The sequence below is a fragment of the Gymnodraco acuticeps genome, unplaced genomic scaffold, assembly GCF_902827175.1.
Source record: "Gymnodraco acuticeps unplaced genomic scaffold, fGymAcu1.1, whole genome shotgun sequence".
NCBI classification, from domain to species: Eukaryota; Metazoa; Chordata; class Actinopteri; order Perciformes; family Bathydraconidae; genus Gymnodraco; species Gymnodraco acuticeps.
Window position 1 is genome coordinate 1,149,617 of NW_022992247.1, and position 20,640 is coordinate 1,170,256.

At 44.1% G+C, this 20,640-nt stretch overlaps 1 protein-coding gene across 1 annotated transcript; it reads left to right on the forward strand.

Annotated features, from left to right (window-relative positions):
- The first annotated feature begins 208 nt into the window (after positions 1-208).
- LOC117540018 lies at positions 209-20,640 on the forward strand. Its single transcript, XM_034206408.1, has 8 exons — positions 209-238; positions 643-778; positions 2,531-2,675; positions 2,768-2,863; positions 4,461-4,605; positions 4,702-4,847; positions 18,431-18,570; positions 19,176-20,640. Exons 1-8 carry the CDS (start codon positions 209-211, stop codon positions 19,322-19,324), a joined length of 987 nt encoding a protein of 328 aa, XP_034062299.1. The 3' UTR covers positions 19,325-20,640.

The following is a 20,640-nucleotide window of genomic DNA, read 5'->3' on the forward strand; positions in this document are numbered from 1 at the left end:
TATCAGTATAATTCCAAACATGTGTAAAATATATATTATCTTAATGCCAATATATGGGTAAAAGTGTATTCAGCAGCCAATAAGAAATGTCATTACAAAAAAAGCAAAGATATGTTTGAGGTCATGTTAGACAAGGCAGTTTTGAGAAAATAGGATCAAACATGTTCATCTAAAGTGCATAACATCTGGATGAAGCCATTTTCCTGACATGGAAGCACTGATGTATTGGAGAGAGAACGTGAGGGAATGATGGTGTTAGAGGGTGTGTCAGCTTCAAGCAAAGGGACACCCTGGAACCTTATCTTCAAAGAAAAGTCTGCTGGTTTATAAGGACCCTGTCCCACTATTAAGCATAGACTTAACACGAGTGAAAGATAATGTGTCCGCCCCTAAATCGGATTCTCTCGGAGTTATTTTTCTTTTAATTGGGTAGGCCTACTTCCTTTGCCTTTCCCTCTGCCATTCGAGGTCACAACCAGGCTAATTTCTGCCAAATATATAAATGAAAACGTAGCACTTAAGTCAATAGAGACGTTTGTTGAAGGCGTACAAGGGGTGTGGGCGTTTACATAGTGTGCGTGAAGGCATCAGTTGGTCACGGTTTGTGTTGCTCTCTGACGGTCAGCTAACAGCAGCTAGCAGCGGAGAACAGAGGAGAAGAAGAAGCAGCTCACCAACATGAGGACCAACAGTTTGAACCGAATTGTACTCATTACCATATGTACGGTGGTGTTCATTGCAGTTTTAATTGTCAACGCTTTGGCTGGAGCGGGAAAGGGTGAGTTGAGTAACCTTGTTCTGACACTTCAATGTTTTGTTTTGCGCTTCGTTACAGCCAAAGTTAAGTTACCTAAAACGTCGGACACTCGTTTACTGTAACGTTAACGTCACAATGTGTGTAACATGTTCAAATTGGAATAAGGACTTATATTTTCTCCTCACCAACTGGTTACGAAACCATTTTCACTGGGAGGGAGACTCCCAGTTAATGTTGTGTTGCGTCGTTGCTGTCGTTACATAAAAACATGAGCACTTATTTCCATGACAGTGCTTGTGTAACTTTGACGTTATTTTAGCTTGACCAACTACTAACTAGAGGCAAAGTATAGTAGTGATGTATAAATATATCAAATACGCTACTCTGTATTTGTATTTCAAGAGCTTGCGTTTTGTTTCCAGTAGAAAGGATAAGTCACAGAGATGAGAGAATGCTCTTGCGCCGCGTTAAAAAGTCCGTTCACCCCAATAACAAAATGAAAAAAAAGTGTTCTTACTTAACTCTAAATGTAACGTCAGTGGTATTGCACGCTGCATTCAAAACATTTTACACCATTTAACTTTTAAACCACTTTGTACAAAAATAAACAGTCCAAATGAACGAAAGCACGAGCGCTTGTAACATCTGGTCCTGAAACCCACCGGTGCCCATGGAGGGGGGCGAGGGGCACACCCATGTAGGTTGGCATAAACATCAAATTCCTTTCTCTCAAGTCATCAGTGGCTCAAGTTTTGATATTGCTGTTTTTCTCGGCATAATTTATATTTTAATTGGATATAACTGTATTTTAATGTCACATCATTGCATTGTTGAAAGCAATCCCTATGAACTATCAACTGTAACATATGTAGTTCCTTGTTTTAGATGTATAATACACTTTCCGTCTTGTGTCCTCTTACAAAGACACAGTAACCATCCTTTTGTCATGTGTCATGTGTCTAAAGTTATTATTTGTCCATTCAAGAGACATTTTCCCTAAAAATGTCTCTTGAATGGAAAAGTACTAAATTGCTAAAAGACTTTATAAAAGTCTCCAAAACCATACCAGTTTGTCTAGTCGTCTTTTTTTTATTAATCATCTCACAATTAAGACTTAGTAGGAGCCACCTAACCTAAGCTATGTAACTCAATAAAAAGAAGGTAATAAGGAGCTCATATTTAAGCTACATCAGTAAAATACTACATTAAAGCTGCAATGTGTGGTTTCATGTTCAACATGATTTTGAACATATTTTTGCTTAGATGTCTGACATAAGGTCTGTGATTATCACAAGCAGAAGAGATTTTCACGTTTCGTCATACAACATAAATATGTCAGTAAATAAACCAATGGTGAATGTCTAAAGTTTCTATGTGTTATAAAAACAGCATTTGCTAACAAGTATCTTAAATGAGGCCACTAAACGCCATCTTGCCAAACAAAAACCGCCTTTAGCTCAGTGGTGGTGATGTTGAGTCATGCGGCCTTGATGTAGTTTGTTTTCTAGCCAAACGTTAAGTTGTATTTCTGGTAATTGTTTTGTTATGTTCCAAAAATCACAAAGTGGTGATTATCCTGTTGAACAAAACAAAAATCCATTGGAAAAATCCCATTGCTTTTTTTTTTTAGGAAGCCCTAAACAAAACACCTGGAAGCCTCCAGGTGTTGGTTTTTTCCCTTTCCTCTTTGAACACGACAATGCCCACACTGTATATGCTGATATGACATCACTGTGGCCTTCAGGAACCTCTCATGCTGTGTCCGTCCACCAGGTCCTTTCCACTCCTCCACAGGGAATGTCTCCGCCCTCTATGAGACGGACATCACCCCCGCTGGCTGGACCTTCTCCATCTGGGGCGTCATCTACACCTGGCTCACCCTCCTGGTCATATACACCACTTCATATGTCTTCAGAGGGTAAGCCCACATCAACATATGTATAATGCGGATGAGAGCTGTGTGCAGATGAAACTGACCCCCCCTCCCCCTCTCTCTCTTCCTCTGAATAGATCCTGGGCTCAGAGCCTGCTGCCCTACACCTTCTATTTCTGCTGGATGGCTAACTTGGTGCTGAACATGATCTGGCTGCTGCTGTGGGACAGAGAGTATGTCTGACACCTATACTTCTTACTTTTATATTTGCACAGAACCACTGAAAAGCTATAATACAAAGAGTGTGACTGTCATGGGGGTTAGGTAAGCTTTAACCAGTCAACATTAAGTAAGTAGGGACTAAGGATAGTGCAAACATTAGTATGAAAAGAGTAAATTAAGTGTACTGTTGATTTATGATGGAATGAACTAAATATTCTACTTAAAGTGTTTGTTCACCCCTAAATAGCTATCTGTTTTGTAATGGTCTGCCTCACCCAGTACTGAGGAAATTAATAGAATTAATTTGTCGCACAGAATTATCAAATTACATCTAAAAACACAATTAAAAAAAATATATATTTACGGAAGAAACTAATAAAACAATGTATCCAAAGCCACTGCTCAGAAAACTGTCGATTAGCCAGAAAACCATAGAGGTTGTTTGTGGAATTCACATTGCTGTTTTGTTTGTGCTATATGCTATATATACTTTATATGTGCTATACTGTATATGCCATATACACAACATATACAAATTCCATTCCCCTCAATAGTGAAGCGAAGGAGGCAGAATTATCTGTGCCAGATATAAAATATAAAAAAATGTTACAGTCCTGCCAAAAAACTAAATCAACTTTTGCAAAACGTTAAGGCCCTCAAAAACGCATCCTTTCGGTTACTTTCACAGTTCCTTCGCTCTGACTCCTAAATATAAGCCCTAGTACAAACTGTATTGTTGCAGGAAGCTGTGAAATGTATGTTAGTTACTTGGCTGTCATGTTAGTTCTTCACAATTAGAATGTGGATAATAATAATGTTCTATGATGCAAGGTAGGGAAGTGCTTTACAGGCAGTATTCCCACATTTGACACATTAACGTTTTTCAGTTTTCTACAAACCACTGTCATATAGTTTAGGTTAGTTTAACAGTTTGTAAGAAAGTTGAATCTGATATAGCACATAGGCACAAATCTTTATTATTTATTTACAAATGGATGTGTTGCCTTGTTTGTTATCTACAAACATAATCAGGTTTGAGTTAATCAGTCAGCCTCATCTATGATACACAATAAGGTTTGGGGTGATAATATTAGTAATACTGCAAAAAGAAACAAAGTAGTGTCTGCCAGCTCATGGAGCCCTATTGTGAACCCGGAAATTATGACTTCCCCAAAGTTTTATGTTATGTTCAGGTATAGTAAGGGTCGGATGCTAACTTTTATATGTAGGGAAATTAGCATAGTTAGCACAATCAGAAGCTGAATTCCTTTATTAGGGGGAATCTAAGTTTGTTACAGCAGAGTATAGAGACGAAGAAAGTTGAACACTATCACGTAAAAAGGCATGCACAGAGTATTTTTAAAATAAAAACGTAATGATTATAACTTAAAACAAGTTGCATTTATAAGCCTATTCAGACCATAGCTAAAAAATGGCTTGGACAATTTTGGAGTGGTTTTGCTTTGATTATTGAGGATGCTGGATACATTTATGTGAAATATTTGTATTCCCAGTGGGCTGGTTTTGATGAAGTCTGCGTCGATTTGAAAGTTTTAGGGAAGTCAAACTCACTGAATGTGACCTAGAATTGACCCCCCCCCCCTGCAGGTTGATACTGGCAGCTCTGGTTGTATTGATCCTGATGGTGATCACCAGCTGCACCGCTCTGTTCTGCTGCTGCTTCGCCACAGATTACTACGGGCTGTGGTTACAGGCGTACCATCGCAAAGACCTGTTCTGCCTCAGGGTCCTGGTGAGTGCTGCTCTTCATTCCCTGAAGTCTCTATTTTTAAGAATGTGCCATGAGAATGATGTCATCTCTTTGTTCATAAATGCTCCCCATATCCAGGTCCAGAATGGTTTGGCTCTCTACACCACATGGACTTCCATTGCGTCTCTGATCAACTTCTCATTGGTTCTCCACCTGTGGGGCGTGGCCAAGAGCACCGCGGCGACAGCGTCTCTCTGCATCCTGTTTGCAGAGGTGGTGGCATGGTAGGCTCTGATTGGACGAAGTCATTTCAATAGTGACCCTACTGTTACTAGTTACCTGTGGAAAAAAGTAATCAGTAACCTTTTCTGAGGATCACGATATAAAGTAATGTAACCTGATAACTTTCAGTTACTTTTGGATTACCTCAATATCAAATGCAATGCAAATAAATACAACAGAAGATAATTATCAATGAGATGTTTCTAACATGAGTGTATTATGTAAGACAACAGAACAATGTGACCTTAGAAAAGAAGAAACCAAGATATTTAGGATCAAAATTATTTTATTGATAGGCAGTGGCGGGCCATGACTTTTATACCTAGGCCCTCTGACCCCCACCCCTTCCCTCGGAAAAAAATGAATTGCGTTATTACGTCACAGCGTGTACTTCAGCGGAATATCAAAACAACGGCCCGGGGTGCAAAACGCATCAATGAAAGCAACCCTCTACCACAAAACAACACCTGTAAATAACCCAATTTGTGTTCTTTGAAATTGAAAAGGATATTGCATTGTGTGTGTTACTTTTGTTGCAGTTGTATGTCTTAAATGTAATTTGGCTTGGCTTCCTATTTTGTATAGACATGCTTTTATTTTGAAGACAAGTTTATGCTGTTGACAGGAAGTTGGTTTTGCTATGGAAACAGGAACAGCTTCACAGCGGGCGGAACTTGTCATAAAGTCCACGATAATAAAACCCACCCATTTAGAGGGAAGATATGATTGGTCAATTGTACTGTCTGGGCCCTCTGTGAATTTACAACAGGACCACCAATCAGCTCCTCTCTTCACAGTAACTCGCAGAGACGAGTTTCTTTAATTTAACCCTTCACAGAAACTGAATAGGCAGATTCGAAGGATTTATTTCTTTGGAAATGTTATTTTAAATACAATTAAATCAAGTTATGTTGGTAAAACAATTTTTTTTGTTTAATGTTTTTAAATATTATTTTGTAGAATATTTTAGGCCCTCAGAGAGGGCCTAGAGGGCCCTGACGGCTCGCCACTAGGAAAAGCTGTCTTTCACTCGGCAGATTCAGGCAGCAGCCTATACGCCAACACTGAAACACATGAGCACATACTGCAGTTTAAAAAAGCAGAAATACAATCTGAGCTCAGTTTTAGTTTAATGCAGTTAAGCTCACACACACTATTTTATGAACATATAGGTTCACCTACTGAATTAAAAACAGAACAAATGAACCAAAGAAAGTGAAAACCATGGGAACTTCCGGTATGAGGTGTGCGGAGTAGACGTGCAGGCTCCCACGACTTAACTTTCAGATTTACCTTTTAAACTTCTCATTAAGTATTTTTGTTTTCAAAAGTTTAGTGTAACTGTGCTGACCACCTTTTTGGCCTCGACAATGTCTAAAACGAAAAGCAAGCAGGATAAAGACCCGTCTTCCTCGTCTGCTAGTGTTACGCTAGCAGAACTTAGCTCCCTGTTAGCTGAGCACAGGAAAGCAATATCTGCCGACTCATCTTTTGAGGCGCTGACAACGACACTGGACGGCTTGAACTCGACTAGCGGGCCATGGGGAAAGGATCGGCTCTCTGGAAGACAACTCTAATGAGGTGGACCGTCGTCTCCAACATTTAGAGAATGCATGTTCTTCCCTCCAACAAGATAACGTGTTGCTGAAAACTAAGCTAGCCGACCTGGAGGGGCGCAGCAGGCGCCAAAACATCAGGATTATTGGCCTACCTGAATCACTTGAAGGTCCACGACCAACCGCGTTTTTTTCCCAACTACTTGTGGATGTCTTTGGCAAGGAGGTCCTTTCTTCACCACCTGAGCTCGATCGTGCCCACCGGAGCCTCGCACCCAAGCCTGCTGCAGGAGATAAGCCACGACCTGTCATCGTACGCCTATACCGCTTCCAAGTGAAGGACCTGCTCATCCGTGAGGCTCGTAGACGTGGTGAGCTGTTCTACAAGGAGCACAAGATCCGACTTTACGAGGATTACAGCAGCGATGTGTTGAAGGAGAGTACAAAAGCTCCATGGCGGAACTCTACAAGCGCGGGTACAGACCGGCTCTCCTGTATCCAGCCAAGCTCCGTATTACCCTCCCCAACGGCGAGAAGACATGGATCCGGTCTGTTTTGGAGGCTGACAAGTTTCTACAGAACTTGAACAAGTAAGCCAGTGACTTATGTACAATAACGCTATCGTTAATGTCAATATTACGTGCCTGATGGCGAGGCGCGCTCTTTCCATTTTAGCGTTTTCCCCATCATAAATGCCGGCTGTGCGCTAGCGTTGATTGCAGTTTGCGGTTGGCGTACACCTTCCCAAATGTTATCTCCACAGCTACGGGCTGTCTACAGTAGCCTATTGTTAAGAGTATAAACGTTTGATATTCATGTTCCACTGTCTCATCAAAGAGTTTCATATTTCTAATAGGCTGACATGTTTAGTGTTTGTGTTACACTGTTTCATTGTATTTCCAACAGACTGACACGTTTTCACAGGCAGACATGTGTTCAAAACAATTCATGGGAATGCCTATTATACTCGTTTTTTATGTGGATTTTGAGGTTAAGATACAATGCTTTTCTTGAAGTTTATTAAGTCGTGGGATCAGCGTGATGGATTTTAGGAAGTAGCAAATTATGCTGATCAGTGGATCAGTGAGTTTCACGCTGTTGCTTCTTGCAGCAGCGTGGGGTTTGGGGTTGGAGTGTGGGTTGCTTGTGGGGTGTTTTTGTCACTGTTTTTTGAGTTGTTTTATTGTGCGGTCTGTTACTGTATTTTTCTACTATTATCTATGTGCTACTGCTACAATCCATATGGCTCTCTCTCTGGTTCTGGCTCTGAGTCTTAGGTGGGGATGGGTGGGGGCATTTATGGAGGATGCATCTCCAACCATACCGTCAATCCCTGCATATGGCTAGTACAGTCTCATTGTCTGCACCATGCGGTGCAGTTCGATTCACTAGTTGGAATGTTAGAGGTCTTAACTCTCCTGTTAAGCGTAACAAAGTGATCAACCATCTTATATTCCTTAACACTAAAATAGCCTTTTTACAAGAGACCCATCTTAAGCCGTTAGATCACGTTAAACTTAAGAGAGGTTGGGTTGGCCAACTTTACCACTCCTCATTTTCAAGCAAGGCACGCGGGGCTGCAATTCTAATTCATAAATCAATTCCCTTCTCAATGTCCACTGTCATTTCAGACCCTAATGGACGCTTTATAATTGTTACAGGTAGAATTGGGGCTAATAACCTGGTGTTGGCAAATGTCCATCCATCCATCCATCTTCTCCCGCTTATCCGTGGTCGGGTCGCGGGGGTAGCAGTTCCAGCAGAGAGCCCCAAACTTTCTTTTCCCTGGCGACATCAACCAGCTCTGACTGGGGGATCCCAAGGCGCTCCCAGGCCAGCGAAGAGATATAATCCTTCCACCTGGTCCTAGGTCTACCCCTTGGTCTCTTCCCAGCTGGACGTGCCTGGAACACCTCCCTAGGGAGGCGCCCAGGTGGCATCCTAACTAGGTGCCCGAACCACCTCAACTGGCTCCAACTTTCGACGCAAAGGAGGAGCGGCTCAACTCCGAGTCCCTCCCTGATGACCAAACTTCTCACCTTATCCCTAAGGGAGACACCAGCCACCTTGCGGAGAAAACCCATCTCGGCCGCTTGTATCCGCGATCTCGTTCTTTCGGTCATGACCCATCCTTCATGACCATAGGTGAGGGTAGGAACGAAAATGGCCCGGAAGACAGAGAGATTTGCCTTCTGGCTCAGCTCCCTTTTCGTCACAACGGTGCGGTAAAGCGACTGCAGTACCGCTCCCGCTGCTCCGATTCTCCGGCCCATCTCACGCTCCATTGTTCCCTCACTCGAGAACAAGACCCCGAGATACTTGAACTCCTTCACTTGGGGTAAGGACTCATTCCCTACTTGGAGTGGACAGTCCATCGGTTTCCTGCTGAGAACCATGGCCTCAGATTTGGAGGTGCTGATCCTCATCCCAGCCGCTTCACACTCGGTTGCGAACCGATCCAGTGAGTGCTGAAGGTCGCAGACCGATGAAGCCATTAGAACCACATCATCTGCAAAAAGCAGTGGTGCAATCCTTAGTCCACCGAACTGCAGACCCCCTCCCCCATGACTACGCCTCGAAATCCGATCCATGTATATTACAAACAGGATTGGTGACAAAGCGCAGCCCTGGCGGAGGCCAACCCTCACCGGAAATGGGTCCGACTTACTGCCGAGGACCCGGACATAGCTCTCGCTTTGGGAGTACAGAGATTGGATGGCCCTGAGTAGAGACCCCCTCACCCCATACTCCCGCAGCACCTCCCACAGTAACTCCCTGGGAACTCGGTCATACGCCTTCTCCAAGTCTACAAAACACATGTAGACCGGATAAGCGTACTCCCAGGCCCCCTCCAGGATCCTTGCGAGAGTAAAAAGCTGATCCGTCGTTCCACGACCAGGACGGAATCCGCATTGTTCTTCCTCAATCTGAGGTTCGACAATCGGCCTGACCCTCCTTTCGAGTACCTTAGAGTAAGCTTTCCCGGGGAGGCTGAGTAGTGTGATGCCTCTGTAATTGGCACACACCCTCTGATCCCCCTTTTTAAAAGGGGGAACCACCACCCTGGTATGCCACTCCTTCGGTACTGTTTCCGACTTCCACGCAACGTTGATGAGACGTGTCAACCATGACAGTCCCTCAACACCCAGAGCCTTCAGCATTTCCGGGCGGATCTCATCCACCCCCGGGGCTTTGCCACTGTGGAGTTGTTTGACGACCTCAGTGACCTCCCCCCGGGAGATTGGTGTTGATCCCCCGTCATACTCCAGCTCTGCCTCTAACATAGAGGGCGGAGTTGTCGGGTTCAGGAGTTCCTCAAAGTGTTCCTTCCAACGCCCGAACACTCCATCAGTTGAGGTCAACAACGTCCCATCCTTACTGTACACAGCTTGGATGGTTCCCTGCTTTCCCCTACTGAGGTGTCGGACAGTTTTCCAGAACAACTTTGGTGCCGCCCGAAAGTCCTTCTCCATGTCTTGGACTACCTATGTTGCAAATGTATTGTCTTTTCAATTTACACACGGCATCTATTGCACGTCTGTCCGTCCTGGGAGAGGGATCCCTCCTCTGTTGCTCTCCCTGAGGTTTCTCCCATTTTTCCCTTTAAACTGTGGGTTTTCTTCAGAAGTTTTTCCTTGTACGATGTGAGGGTCTAAGGACAGAGGGTGTCGTATTGTCATACTGATATTTTGTACAAACTGTAAAGTCCACTGAGACAAATGTAACATTTGTGATATTGGGCTATATAAATAAACATTGATTGATGTCTTCTCCGAACTTCTCCCACACCCGCTGCTTTGCCTCGGCCACGGATGAGGCTGCTGCCCTTCGGGCCTGTCGGTACCTTGCAACTGCCTCGGGAGTCACCCGGGATAACAAATCCCTGAAGGCCTCCTTCTTCAGTCGGACGGCTTCCCTGACCACCGGTGTCCACCAGGAGGTTCGAGGGTTACCGCCCCTTGAGGCACCTAGGACCTTGAGACCACAGCTCCCCGCCACGGCTTTGGCAATAGAGGCTTTGAACACCGACCACTCTGGTTCAATGTCCCCAACCTCCACAGGAATGCCCGAAAAGCTCCGCCGGAGGTGTGAGTTGAAGGCCTCCTGAACTTGGGCCTCCTCCAGACGTTCCCAGTTCACCCGAACTACACGTTTGGGCTTACCAGGTCTATCCAGAGGCTTCCCCCGCCACTCGACCCAACTCACCACCAGATGGTGATCAGTTGACAACTCCGCCCCTCTCTTTACCCGAGTGTCCAAAACATACGGCCTCAGGTCCGATGATACGATAACGAAATTTATCATGGACCTTCTGCCTAGGGTGCTCTGGTACCACGTACACTTATGAGCATCCTTATGTTCGAACATGGTGTTTGTTATGGCCAAACAGCACAGAAGTCCAGTAACAAACCACCACTCCGGTTCAGATCAGGGGGGCCGTTCCTCCCAATCACGCCCCTCCAAGTGTCAACATCATTGCCCACATGTGCGTTGAAGTCTCCCAGCAAGATTAACGAGTCCCCTTCAGGAGCCCCATACAGGACTCTTTCCAGGGTCTCCAAGAAGGCTGTATACTCTGAACGGCTGTTGGGTGCATAAGCACACACAACAGTCAGAGTTTTCCCCCCCATAACCCGCAGGCGTAGGGAGGCGACCCTCTCGTCCACTGGGGTAAACTCCAACAACGAAGCACCTAACCGGGGACTTGTGAGTATCCCCACACCCGCCTGGCGCCTCACACCTTGAGCAACTCCGGAGAAGAATAGAGTCCAACCCCTATCCAGAAGTAAGGTTCCAGAGCCGATGCTGTGCGTAGAGGTGAGCCCAACCAGATCCAACTGGTAACGCTCCACCTCCCGCACAAGCTCCGGCTCCTTCCCCCCCAGAGAGGTGACGTTCCACGTCCCCAAAGCCAGCTTCTGTCGCCCGGGTCTGGTCCGTCGAGACCCTCCGCTTTCACTGCCACCCTTCTGGCAGCGCACCCGACCCCATCGCTGTTTCCCGTAGGTGGTGGGACGGAGAAGCGGAGGTGTTGCCCACGTTGCCTTTTCGGGCTGGGCCCGGCCGGGCTCCGTGGCAAGCCCGGCCACCAGACGCTCGCAGACGAGTCCTCCTTCTGGGCCTGGCTCCAGAAGGGGACCCCGGGCATCCTCACTTATTGTATCGTCTTTCATGAGGTCTTTTGAACCAATCTTAGTCTGGCCCCTTGCCTGAGACCAATTTGCCATGGGAGACCCTACCAGGAACACAAGGTTCCAGACAACACAGCCCCCATGTTCATCAGGGCACACAAACCTCTCTACCACGGTAAGGTGCTGGTTCTTCAGAGAACATTGGCAAATGTGTATGGCCCAAATTGGGATAATGAGAATTTTTTTAAGAACTTTTTTTTCTCTCTCCCGGACCTAAACTCTCATCAGCTTATCCTTGGTGGTGACTTCAACTGCTGTCTTGATTCCTTGCTTGATCGCTCATCCAACAGGCCTTATGCTTCATCTAAATAATCTAAAGTAATCCAGCTGTTCATGGAACAATATGCCGTCTCAGACGCCTGGCGCTTTTTTAATCCTAGCACCAAGCAGTTCTCATTCTTCTCTCCTGTTCATGGAACGTTCTCACGAATAGATTTCTTTCTCATTGATAGTAAACTCCTCTCCTCTGTCATGTCGTGTTCCTACAGTCCCATTGTAATTTCAGATCATGCAATGATCGTCATGGATGTCTCCTTCCCACGCTTTCCCGCTCTCCCTGGCGCTTTAATTCATTGCTACTTTCTGACACCAACTTTATTAACACAATTAACAGTCGTATTGATCTTTTCACATCTACCAATGTCAATCCAGATATATCTGCAACAGCCATATGGGAGTCATGTAAAGCTTACTTAAGAGGAGAAATAATATCTTACTCTGCTTATCAGAGAAAGATTGCTATGGAAAACAAGGCCACTCTCTCCAAGGATATAGCAGATCTGCAGTCAAAGTGTGTAGACACACCTGATGCTGATCTTTTCAAAGACTTACTCACAAAAAAGGCGGAATATGACATTCTGACCTCCAACGAAACAGCACAGTCCCTGTTAAAAACACGCAATAATTATTAGGAATTTGGAGATAAACCAAGTAGGTTGCTTGCTCACCAGATTAGGCAATCCTCCTCATCATTGCACATTGCCCAAATTAACACAGATATTGGACCAACCATTAACCCTCAATCCATTAACGGTCAGTTCAGGGATTTGTATGCGTCATTATACTCTGAGTGCCCAGACAACGAAACGCAGTACAAACACTTTTTTAGTTCCTTAGATATCCCTTCTATCAACTCTGAAGTGGCATCTAATCTGGATGCACCATTTACAATAGACAAACTTAGGAGTGCTTTAATGTTTATGCAGAATGGGAAAAGTCCTGGCCCTGACGGTTTCCCTGCTGAATTTTTTTTAAACATTTGCAGATACACTTTCACCGCTTCTACTTAACATGTTCAAGGAATCGCTGCAAAATGGCTCACTTCCTCTCACTCTGCGTCAGGCTACTATCTCTCTCATATTGAAAAAGGATAAAGACCCATTGTCTTGTAGTAATTATCGCCCTGTGGCGTTTCTATATGTACAAAAGTGGTGGGGCACAAAAACTCAGATGTCTATATATAAGCTTCTGCAGTGAGGTTCATGGCTGGTGAGGCACTGGCACTGACTCTTCAGGTTTACAAATATTATATTTTGACCTAAATCAAAACATAATATTATTTTCAAAAGCTTTTTTAGTCTGATGCTTCAATTAATTTTAAATCGACAGTTCAACAGAAGGATACCCAAAAAATGTAATTTTATCATTTAAATATTGAATTGTTCTCTCTTAGTAAGATCCCATTTTCAATAAAATGGTGGTCTTACCTTGACTTGAAGATGAAGTCCATTTGCCTATCCTTCTGGACAAAAATCTCTATTACTTTTTTGTAAAAGTCCTCCTTATCTTCTTGTAGTTTCAAAAGTCTATCATAAATCTAAATGATGGATTTATGATTCGAAATTGATAAAAGTAGGGTAGACATGTGGATATTATCCAGCTGAACAAAACGTACATGTATCTAACCGCTACGTTTCCCACAGATCTTATTTTGAGCTATTTTCTAAAATCCTATGGAGAAATCTCATTGCTTTTTTGTGGAGGGAAGCCATGCGCAGCTTACTTCCTGGTTTTAGGACGCGTCTCTCTCCTCCTCTTCACACACCACACTTTTCGCGGCACACGTACTTACAGCCAATCAGCTCTGAATTATGTGAGATGACGTATGGTGGGGATGGCAGCTCTATGGCCCTATGGTCATTATTTGTTTGCCACACACATTAAATAGGACAATACTCTGAGCATGCGCAGTGTAGTTTTTACAGTCAGCGTTCACTTAGACAGCGAGAGGGAGGGGCAGGATCGGGTTTTGTCCCACATGGCTCTAAACAGCTCAATAGGCACACACTGTAGACACTAATTAGAAGAACACATACTAAAACAGCAATGTACAGACGAATCAGATGATTAAACATATATCTTAAAATATATTTTTTATATTTTTTAATAAATGTTTTGCATTTTGTTGTAATCATTATTTTAATACTTTCTGCTGACACTAGGTGGGGCTGTGCCCCACCTACCCCTAATGACCAGTCGCCACTGGCCCTATCTCTCTGCTTTGTGCTGATGTCAAAATACTGGCTAAAATGTTGGCTAGGCGGCTGGAGTGTGTCCTGCCAACTATCATCTCTGCAGACCAAACAGGGTTTATAAAGAACAGACATTCCTTTCACAATGTCAGACGACTGTTTGATATTCTGTATTCACCAACCACCTCTGACGACCCGGAGCTGGTCATCTCAATGGATGCTGAAAAGGCATTTGATCGTGTGGAGTGGCCCTACCTGTTTTACACACTGAAATGTTTTGGCTTTGGCGATACACTTATATCTTGGATTAAGCTTTTGTATACATCCCCCCTTGCTTGTGTTCGCACAAATAATGACTATTTCTCCCTCAACCGTGGTACCCGACAGGGCTGTCCACTCTCTCCATTACTTTTTGCCATTGAACCTCTAGCAGTAGCTCTTAGGGCCAGTCAGATGTTGGGCATCTCAAGAGGTCGCATGGAACATAAACTATCCCTGTACGCCGATGACCTCCTGGTCTTTCGTTCTAGCCCAGACAAATCTATCCCTATTGTACTGACCGTGTTGAAAGAATTTGGGCAAATCTCAGGTTATAAATTGAATCTGCATAACAGCGAACTTGTGACAGTTAATGCGGCAGCCATAGCCCATCCCCTCTCCGAGTTACCATTCAGAACATCGCTGGAGCACTTTAAATATTTGGGTGTATGTGTAACTAAAAACTATTCGGAACTATTTGAACGTAACTTTTCCCCTCTCTTAGCTAGGCTGTCCCAAGACATCCATCGTTGGTCCTCTGTCTCTCGCTGGTCGTATAAATTGTATTAAAATGAATGTGCTGCCCAAGTTCTTATATCTATTCCAGAGTATACCTATTTTCCTCCCCAAACACTTTTTCCACTCTCTTGATAGCGTAATCTCACAATTTGATTTGGAACAAAAGCACCCCTAGAATCAAAAAAGACATTTTACAAAAGCCTAAACAGTTGGGTGGCCTTGCTCTACCCAACTTCTTGCTTTACTATTGGGCTGCAAACATTAGAACAATATTGTACTGGTGTCACACCAGCAGCCAGCCTCCATCATGGCTGCAGGTTGAAGAAGCCTCATGTAGTCCCTCTTCTCTGTTGTCCCTGCTGTGCCTCCCCCCAACATCGTCACCAACTTCACACTCCAGGAGTGTTGTAGTGAAAAGCTGCCTTAAAATTTGGAATCAGTTCAGGCAGCACTTTGGGCTACAGATAACACCTGTCTCTGCCCCAGTACATTCTAACCCTCTGTTTACTCCATCAGTCATTGACAGGGCTTTTTTGATCTGGAAAGACCTAGGGATTGTTTCAATAAAACAGCTTTACATCAGTGGCATATTTGCTTCCTTCGACCAGCTAACTCAAGCTTTCAATTTGCAGCGCATTCATTTATTTAGATATTTGCAAGTCCGCAATTTTGTTCACAATCATTTTCCTGGCTTCCCTGCCCTCCCTCCTTCTACTCTTGTTGATACAATACTTGATGTTAACCCTAATCGCAAAGGTTCAATTTCCATACTGTATAATACTCTTCTCAAAAATCAGTTAACAACCTCTGATTTTTTGTGTAATGCTTTGTCTGAGGAGCTTGGTGAGGATATAGACCCTGCCACCTGGGAGCATGCTCTGAGGTGGGTCCACTCATCGTCTATCTGTGCTCGCCATGGAGTTTTACAGTGCAAAGTGGTCCACAGAGTTTACTGGTCTAAATGTAGGTTAGCTCATATCTACCCTGACATTGACCCAAACTGTGACAAATGTCATCAAGGACCAGCCAATCTCAGTCATATGTTCTGGTATTGCCCCACCCTTGCTCCTTTCTGGGCTTGTGTTTTTGACTCCCTCTCATCCATCACATCTGCCAATATCCGACCCTCACCATTACTCGCCCTGTTTGGTGTCCTACCCACTGGCCTCTCACTGCTGTCCTATTTTGCTGAGCTTGTTGCCTTTCTCACATTGTTAGCAAGACGTGCCATTCTGCTGCGGTAGAAAGGCCCTTGCCCCCCCCCCCCCCCCCCCCCCCCCCCCCCCCCCCCGTCATTCTCAATGGATAAAGGATGCCCTTCATTTTATGAGACTGGAGAAGATGAAATACACTCTTCGTTTCTCGGAACAGAAATTCTATAAGATATGACAAACTGTCTCTTTGTTGATACCTTGTTCCACAGTATTCAACTGTGTATCAATCTCACTCCATGTAGGAGGTGTATTGTATGTCTGTTGTGCTCAAAATCTCATAAATAAATCATACAAAAAAAATTAAATAAAGTGAAAACATAAAGCAGATTCAGGCAGTAGTGGGATGGAAATTTATTTATCAAATGTGGATAGAGAATCAAACCATTCAGCTGTCTGTCGTATTTTATTTCTTGCCAGAAAGTTCAGTCAGTCATACAGAGAGCATACAGTCTGTGAGTGAAAGACGAAGAGTAGAGTTTGGGTTTCATATTCAAACGGAGAGAGGAGAAAGGGAGGGGTGAAGCTTGGTGATAACAAAGGAGCATTCTGGGAGTTAGGGAGGCCGTATCAGGATGTTCTCAGTTCACCTGAGTTGAAGGCAAGGGCGCCGGAAGCGGGGGGGGGGCATTGGCCCCCCCACTTTACGGCGGATGCCGCGGAACACTGTACACGGATGCCGCGGAACACTGTACACATCCCGTTTCAATAATTGCCCTCTACTCTAAAGTCGCATCTAAAAAGAACGCCATCTGATCTAGCTGTGTATATTTTGTTATTGTTGATTGTTATATTCAATCTCATTAGCTACAGGCATTTTTGAAGCTTGTAAAGGGAAGAACACAGCTCGCCTATCACTCGCCACTCTGCTCTTCCACAGCGCCGCTTCCTCCGCTGACATTATGAATGTAAGGCATAGTAATCATAGATAACACCGCAGGGTCCGTTACAGTTTGTTTTCATCTGATTTCAAATAAACAAAGTCTTGGCTTTCAGAATATTAAACTTGTTTCGGCAAATTCAGATGATAAATACAGCTTTGAAGCTTTTAACGGCATAATTACAAGCGGAGAACGGAGTAACTTGACGTCACAGCAAGCATAACAACAACCGGTGTTTCTCCTGAGAGTTTTCCCCGGGAAACAAACGCAAAAATACACAAACACACACACGTATACACACGCACACTCGCGAGCTCCCCCCAGACCAGTAATCCAAACGAAAATATCTTCCCTCCGTACTTTGATCATTTGCTCCGCTAATAATCAATCAGATCGATCCAGAGAAGAGGACACTTTAAAGGCCTTTTTCTCAAAATGATGACTCTGTGACAGTCATTATATAATGTGACATATTTTGCTTAATATAGTACAAAAACAATCTTGATATCATTAGAAAGCTAGGAATCTCCTCTTTCCAACAGTGTATACAACTCAAAATGTGTCTTCGGGTCAATGTGACTGATTTCGATGGAGCAGGTCACTTTGCATTAGGTAAAATACAGCAGGCAGACATAACAGGAAGAATATGTACATTTTAATCCAATCAAATAGGACATTGTCACACCATTCAAATGTATCCATGTACATTACAACCAATAACAAAGCTTAGATGTGTTTATTTGTTACGTTGTTTACGTTATGTGTTACGTTGTTCAGTGTGTCAGCCGTTAACCTAGATAGATAAACTTGCAAACATGTCAGAAGAACCGGCGCATAAGAAAACAAAATATAGTCAAACTAAGCTGAAATTCAACAACTTGAATGTCACATCCCTGACATCCACAACTCCGGAGCCTGGTCCTTCAACCATAGAACCAGCTCCAGAGCCTGGTCCTTCAACCATAGAACCAGCGCAGCCAGATGAACCCCAGCAGCAGCTCTGCGGCCGCAGAGACTGTAAAAAAAAAACAGTAACATTTGGTGCGTTATGTTAGAATGAAACAAATCAGATTTAGTCAGAAATGCGGGATAAATATGACCCCGGGAGGAAAACGGGAGTCTCCCGCGAAAATCTGGAGGGTTGGCAAGTAGGCTGTCACATACACACGCACTTTTTGGCCCCCCCACTTCTGAAATGAATCTGGCGCTGCTGGTTGAAGAGTGTAACTAACAACATTGCAACAAATCTTAATAAGGAATTTTCCCAAGCTTAGCTAAGAAGTGAAAGTAGTGAATATAGATTAACATTAGCAAATAAGAATCACACAATGATATTATTAAAGTAAGTGAGTATAATATTGTTCTATTACAGTAGGCGTATAGATTCACACTTAAAGTATTAGCTACAGAACAGTACAGCTCTAAGAGAAGAGAACATCTGATCCTTTGCAACAAACACTAGATGCTCTGTTTAGTTTTTACTGTGTGTGTGTGTAGGTTCCTGATGGAGAACTGGCTGCTGGACCGCTGGGTGCGTAACATCCTGACGGTTTACCCGGTGGTGATCTTGGCTCTGGTCGGAAACGTCTTCAAACATTTTAACCCCGATGATCCCACTCCAAACTCTGTGTTCATGGGTGAGTTTACCATAATAACCAGCCCCTTTCTGCAGTGAATATATATATATATATATATATATAGAGAGAGAGAATTCTTCCAGTGTCTGCATCTGACCTTGCTGCTCTGTATTGCAGGCTAAAAACATTAGTTTCCAATCCATCAAACCTTGGGATTGGTGATGTTGTCTATTTATTCCAAAGTCACATCAACATAAAATGAGCACAATAAGCTTATAATGTAAGAATCAGTCTTTCTAATGTTATATAAAAATTGCCTCCAGAGCGCTTCCGCTCATTTCTCCCGTGTTATTATCCAAAGTTAATGTAAACTTGAATAATGTACATCATTTGAATGTAAAAATTATGTTGGTTGTTGTTTGTAGAAGCTCCAGTGAATGAGCCCCATTAACTAAGTTTTAATAATACATTACATTTATAAAGTGCTTTTCCTGGTGCTCAAAGCGCTTTAAACATCACTTTAAATGGAAGATCCCCATAGGCCCACTCGATCGGATCGGTATCGGCCGATACTGATTCCGGCGATCGGCCCCAAAATTGCCGATTGGAGCATCCCTACTGACAGCCAATGATTTGGTTTTATTTATCCCTTATGTGTCCATCAGTGGTTCTGCTGGTGTTGGCCTGTGTGCTGCTGATCTCCCGCCTCATCACCGTCATCTGGAGGAACATGTGGCGGCCCCTCCACTCCCCCGGCTCGGCCCGGCTCATGGTGTCCCCCCTCGATGGCGGAGCGTTCAAGATCTTAACCTAATCACCAGGAAGCTGTGCAGCAGCTACTGTGGCCCTGCTGCCTCCACACTCTACAGGACTCTCTCCTGTGGCCCTGCTGCCTCCACACTCTACAGGACTCTCTCCTGTGGCCCTGCTGCCTCCACACTCTACAGGACTCTCTCCTGTGGCCCTGCTGCCTCCACACTCTACAGGACTCTCTCCTGTGGCCCTGCTGCCTCCACACTCTACAGGACTCTCTCCTGTGGCCCTGCTGCCTCCACACTCTACAGGACTCTCTCCTGTGGCCCTGCTGCCTCCACACTCTACAGGACTCTCTCCTGTGGCCCTGCTGCCTCCACACTCTACAGGACTCTCTAACCTCTACAGGACTCTCTAACTTCTACAGGACTCTCTAACCTCTACAGGACTCTCTAACCTCTACAGGACTCTCTAACCTCTACAGGACTCTCTAACCTCTACAGGACTCTCTAACCTCTACAGGACTCTCTCCTGTGGCCCTGCTGCCTCTAAACTCTACAGGACTCTCTAACCTCTACAGGACTCTCTAACTTCTACAGGACTCTCTAACCTCTACAGGACTCTCTAACTTCTACAGGACTCTCTAACCTCTACAGGACTCTCTAACCTCTACAGGACTCTCTAACCTCTACAGGACTCTCTAACCTCTACAGGACTCTCTAACCTCTACAGGACTCTCTAACCTCTACAGGACTCTCTAACCTCTACAGGACTCTCTAACCTCTACAGGACTCTCTAACCTCTACAGGACTCTCTAACCTCTACAGGACTCTCTAACCTCTACAGGACTCTCTAACCTCTACAGGACTCTCTAACCTCTACAGGACTCTCTAAACTCTACAGGACTCTCTCCTGTGGCCCTGCTGCCTCTAAACTCTACAGGACTCTCTCCTGTGGCCCTGCAAAGCTCCACTAGGGGCTGCACCCATGAAGGAGTGTAGCTAGTGATGGGGGTGCATACACAACATGGATATACACTTCTGTAAAAGAGAAAGCACTGAGTCTTTTCCTCTTCTCTCTAACTGCAATTCAGACAATACTACACTATCTTATAAATACTAATTCACTATTACCACTACTTGCCATCAACACTGTCTATATGATAAGTACTTTTCATACAAATGCATGTGGTTTGAATATGTTTTATATTGCTATGTTGAAGCAGTTTTATGTTTGCACGAATCATTTGTTTGTATCCATTCAGTGACAATATATTCTGTCTATATGCTGGCTTTCATACAGTAACATTTGAACTTGTTTAAAGTGTTGTTGAGTTCCTACCTATTTGCCAATTAAAGCTGCCATTTTACAATCTCA

Coding starts and splice junctions, on each gene's coding strand:
- LOC117540018 (XM_034206408.1), top strand. CDS start 209: ATGGAAGCACTGATGTATTGGAGAGAGAAC. Junction 2,676..2,767: donor ACTTCATATGTCTTCAGAGG/GTAAGCCCACAT, acceptor TCCTCTGAATAG/ATCCTGGGCTCAGAGCCTGC. Junction 4,606..4,701: donor TGTTCTGCCTCAGGGTCCTG/GTGAGTGCTGCT, acceptor CCCCATATCCAG/GTCCAGAATGGTTTGGCTCT.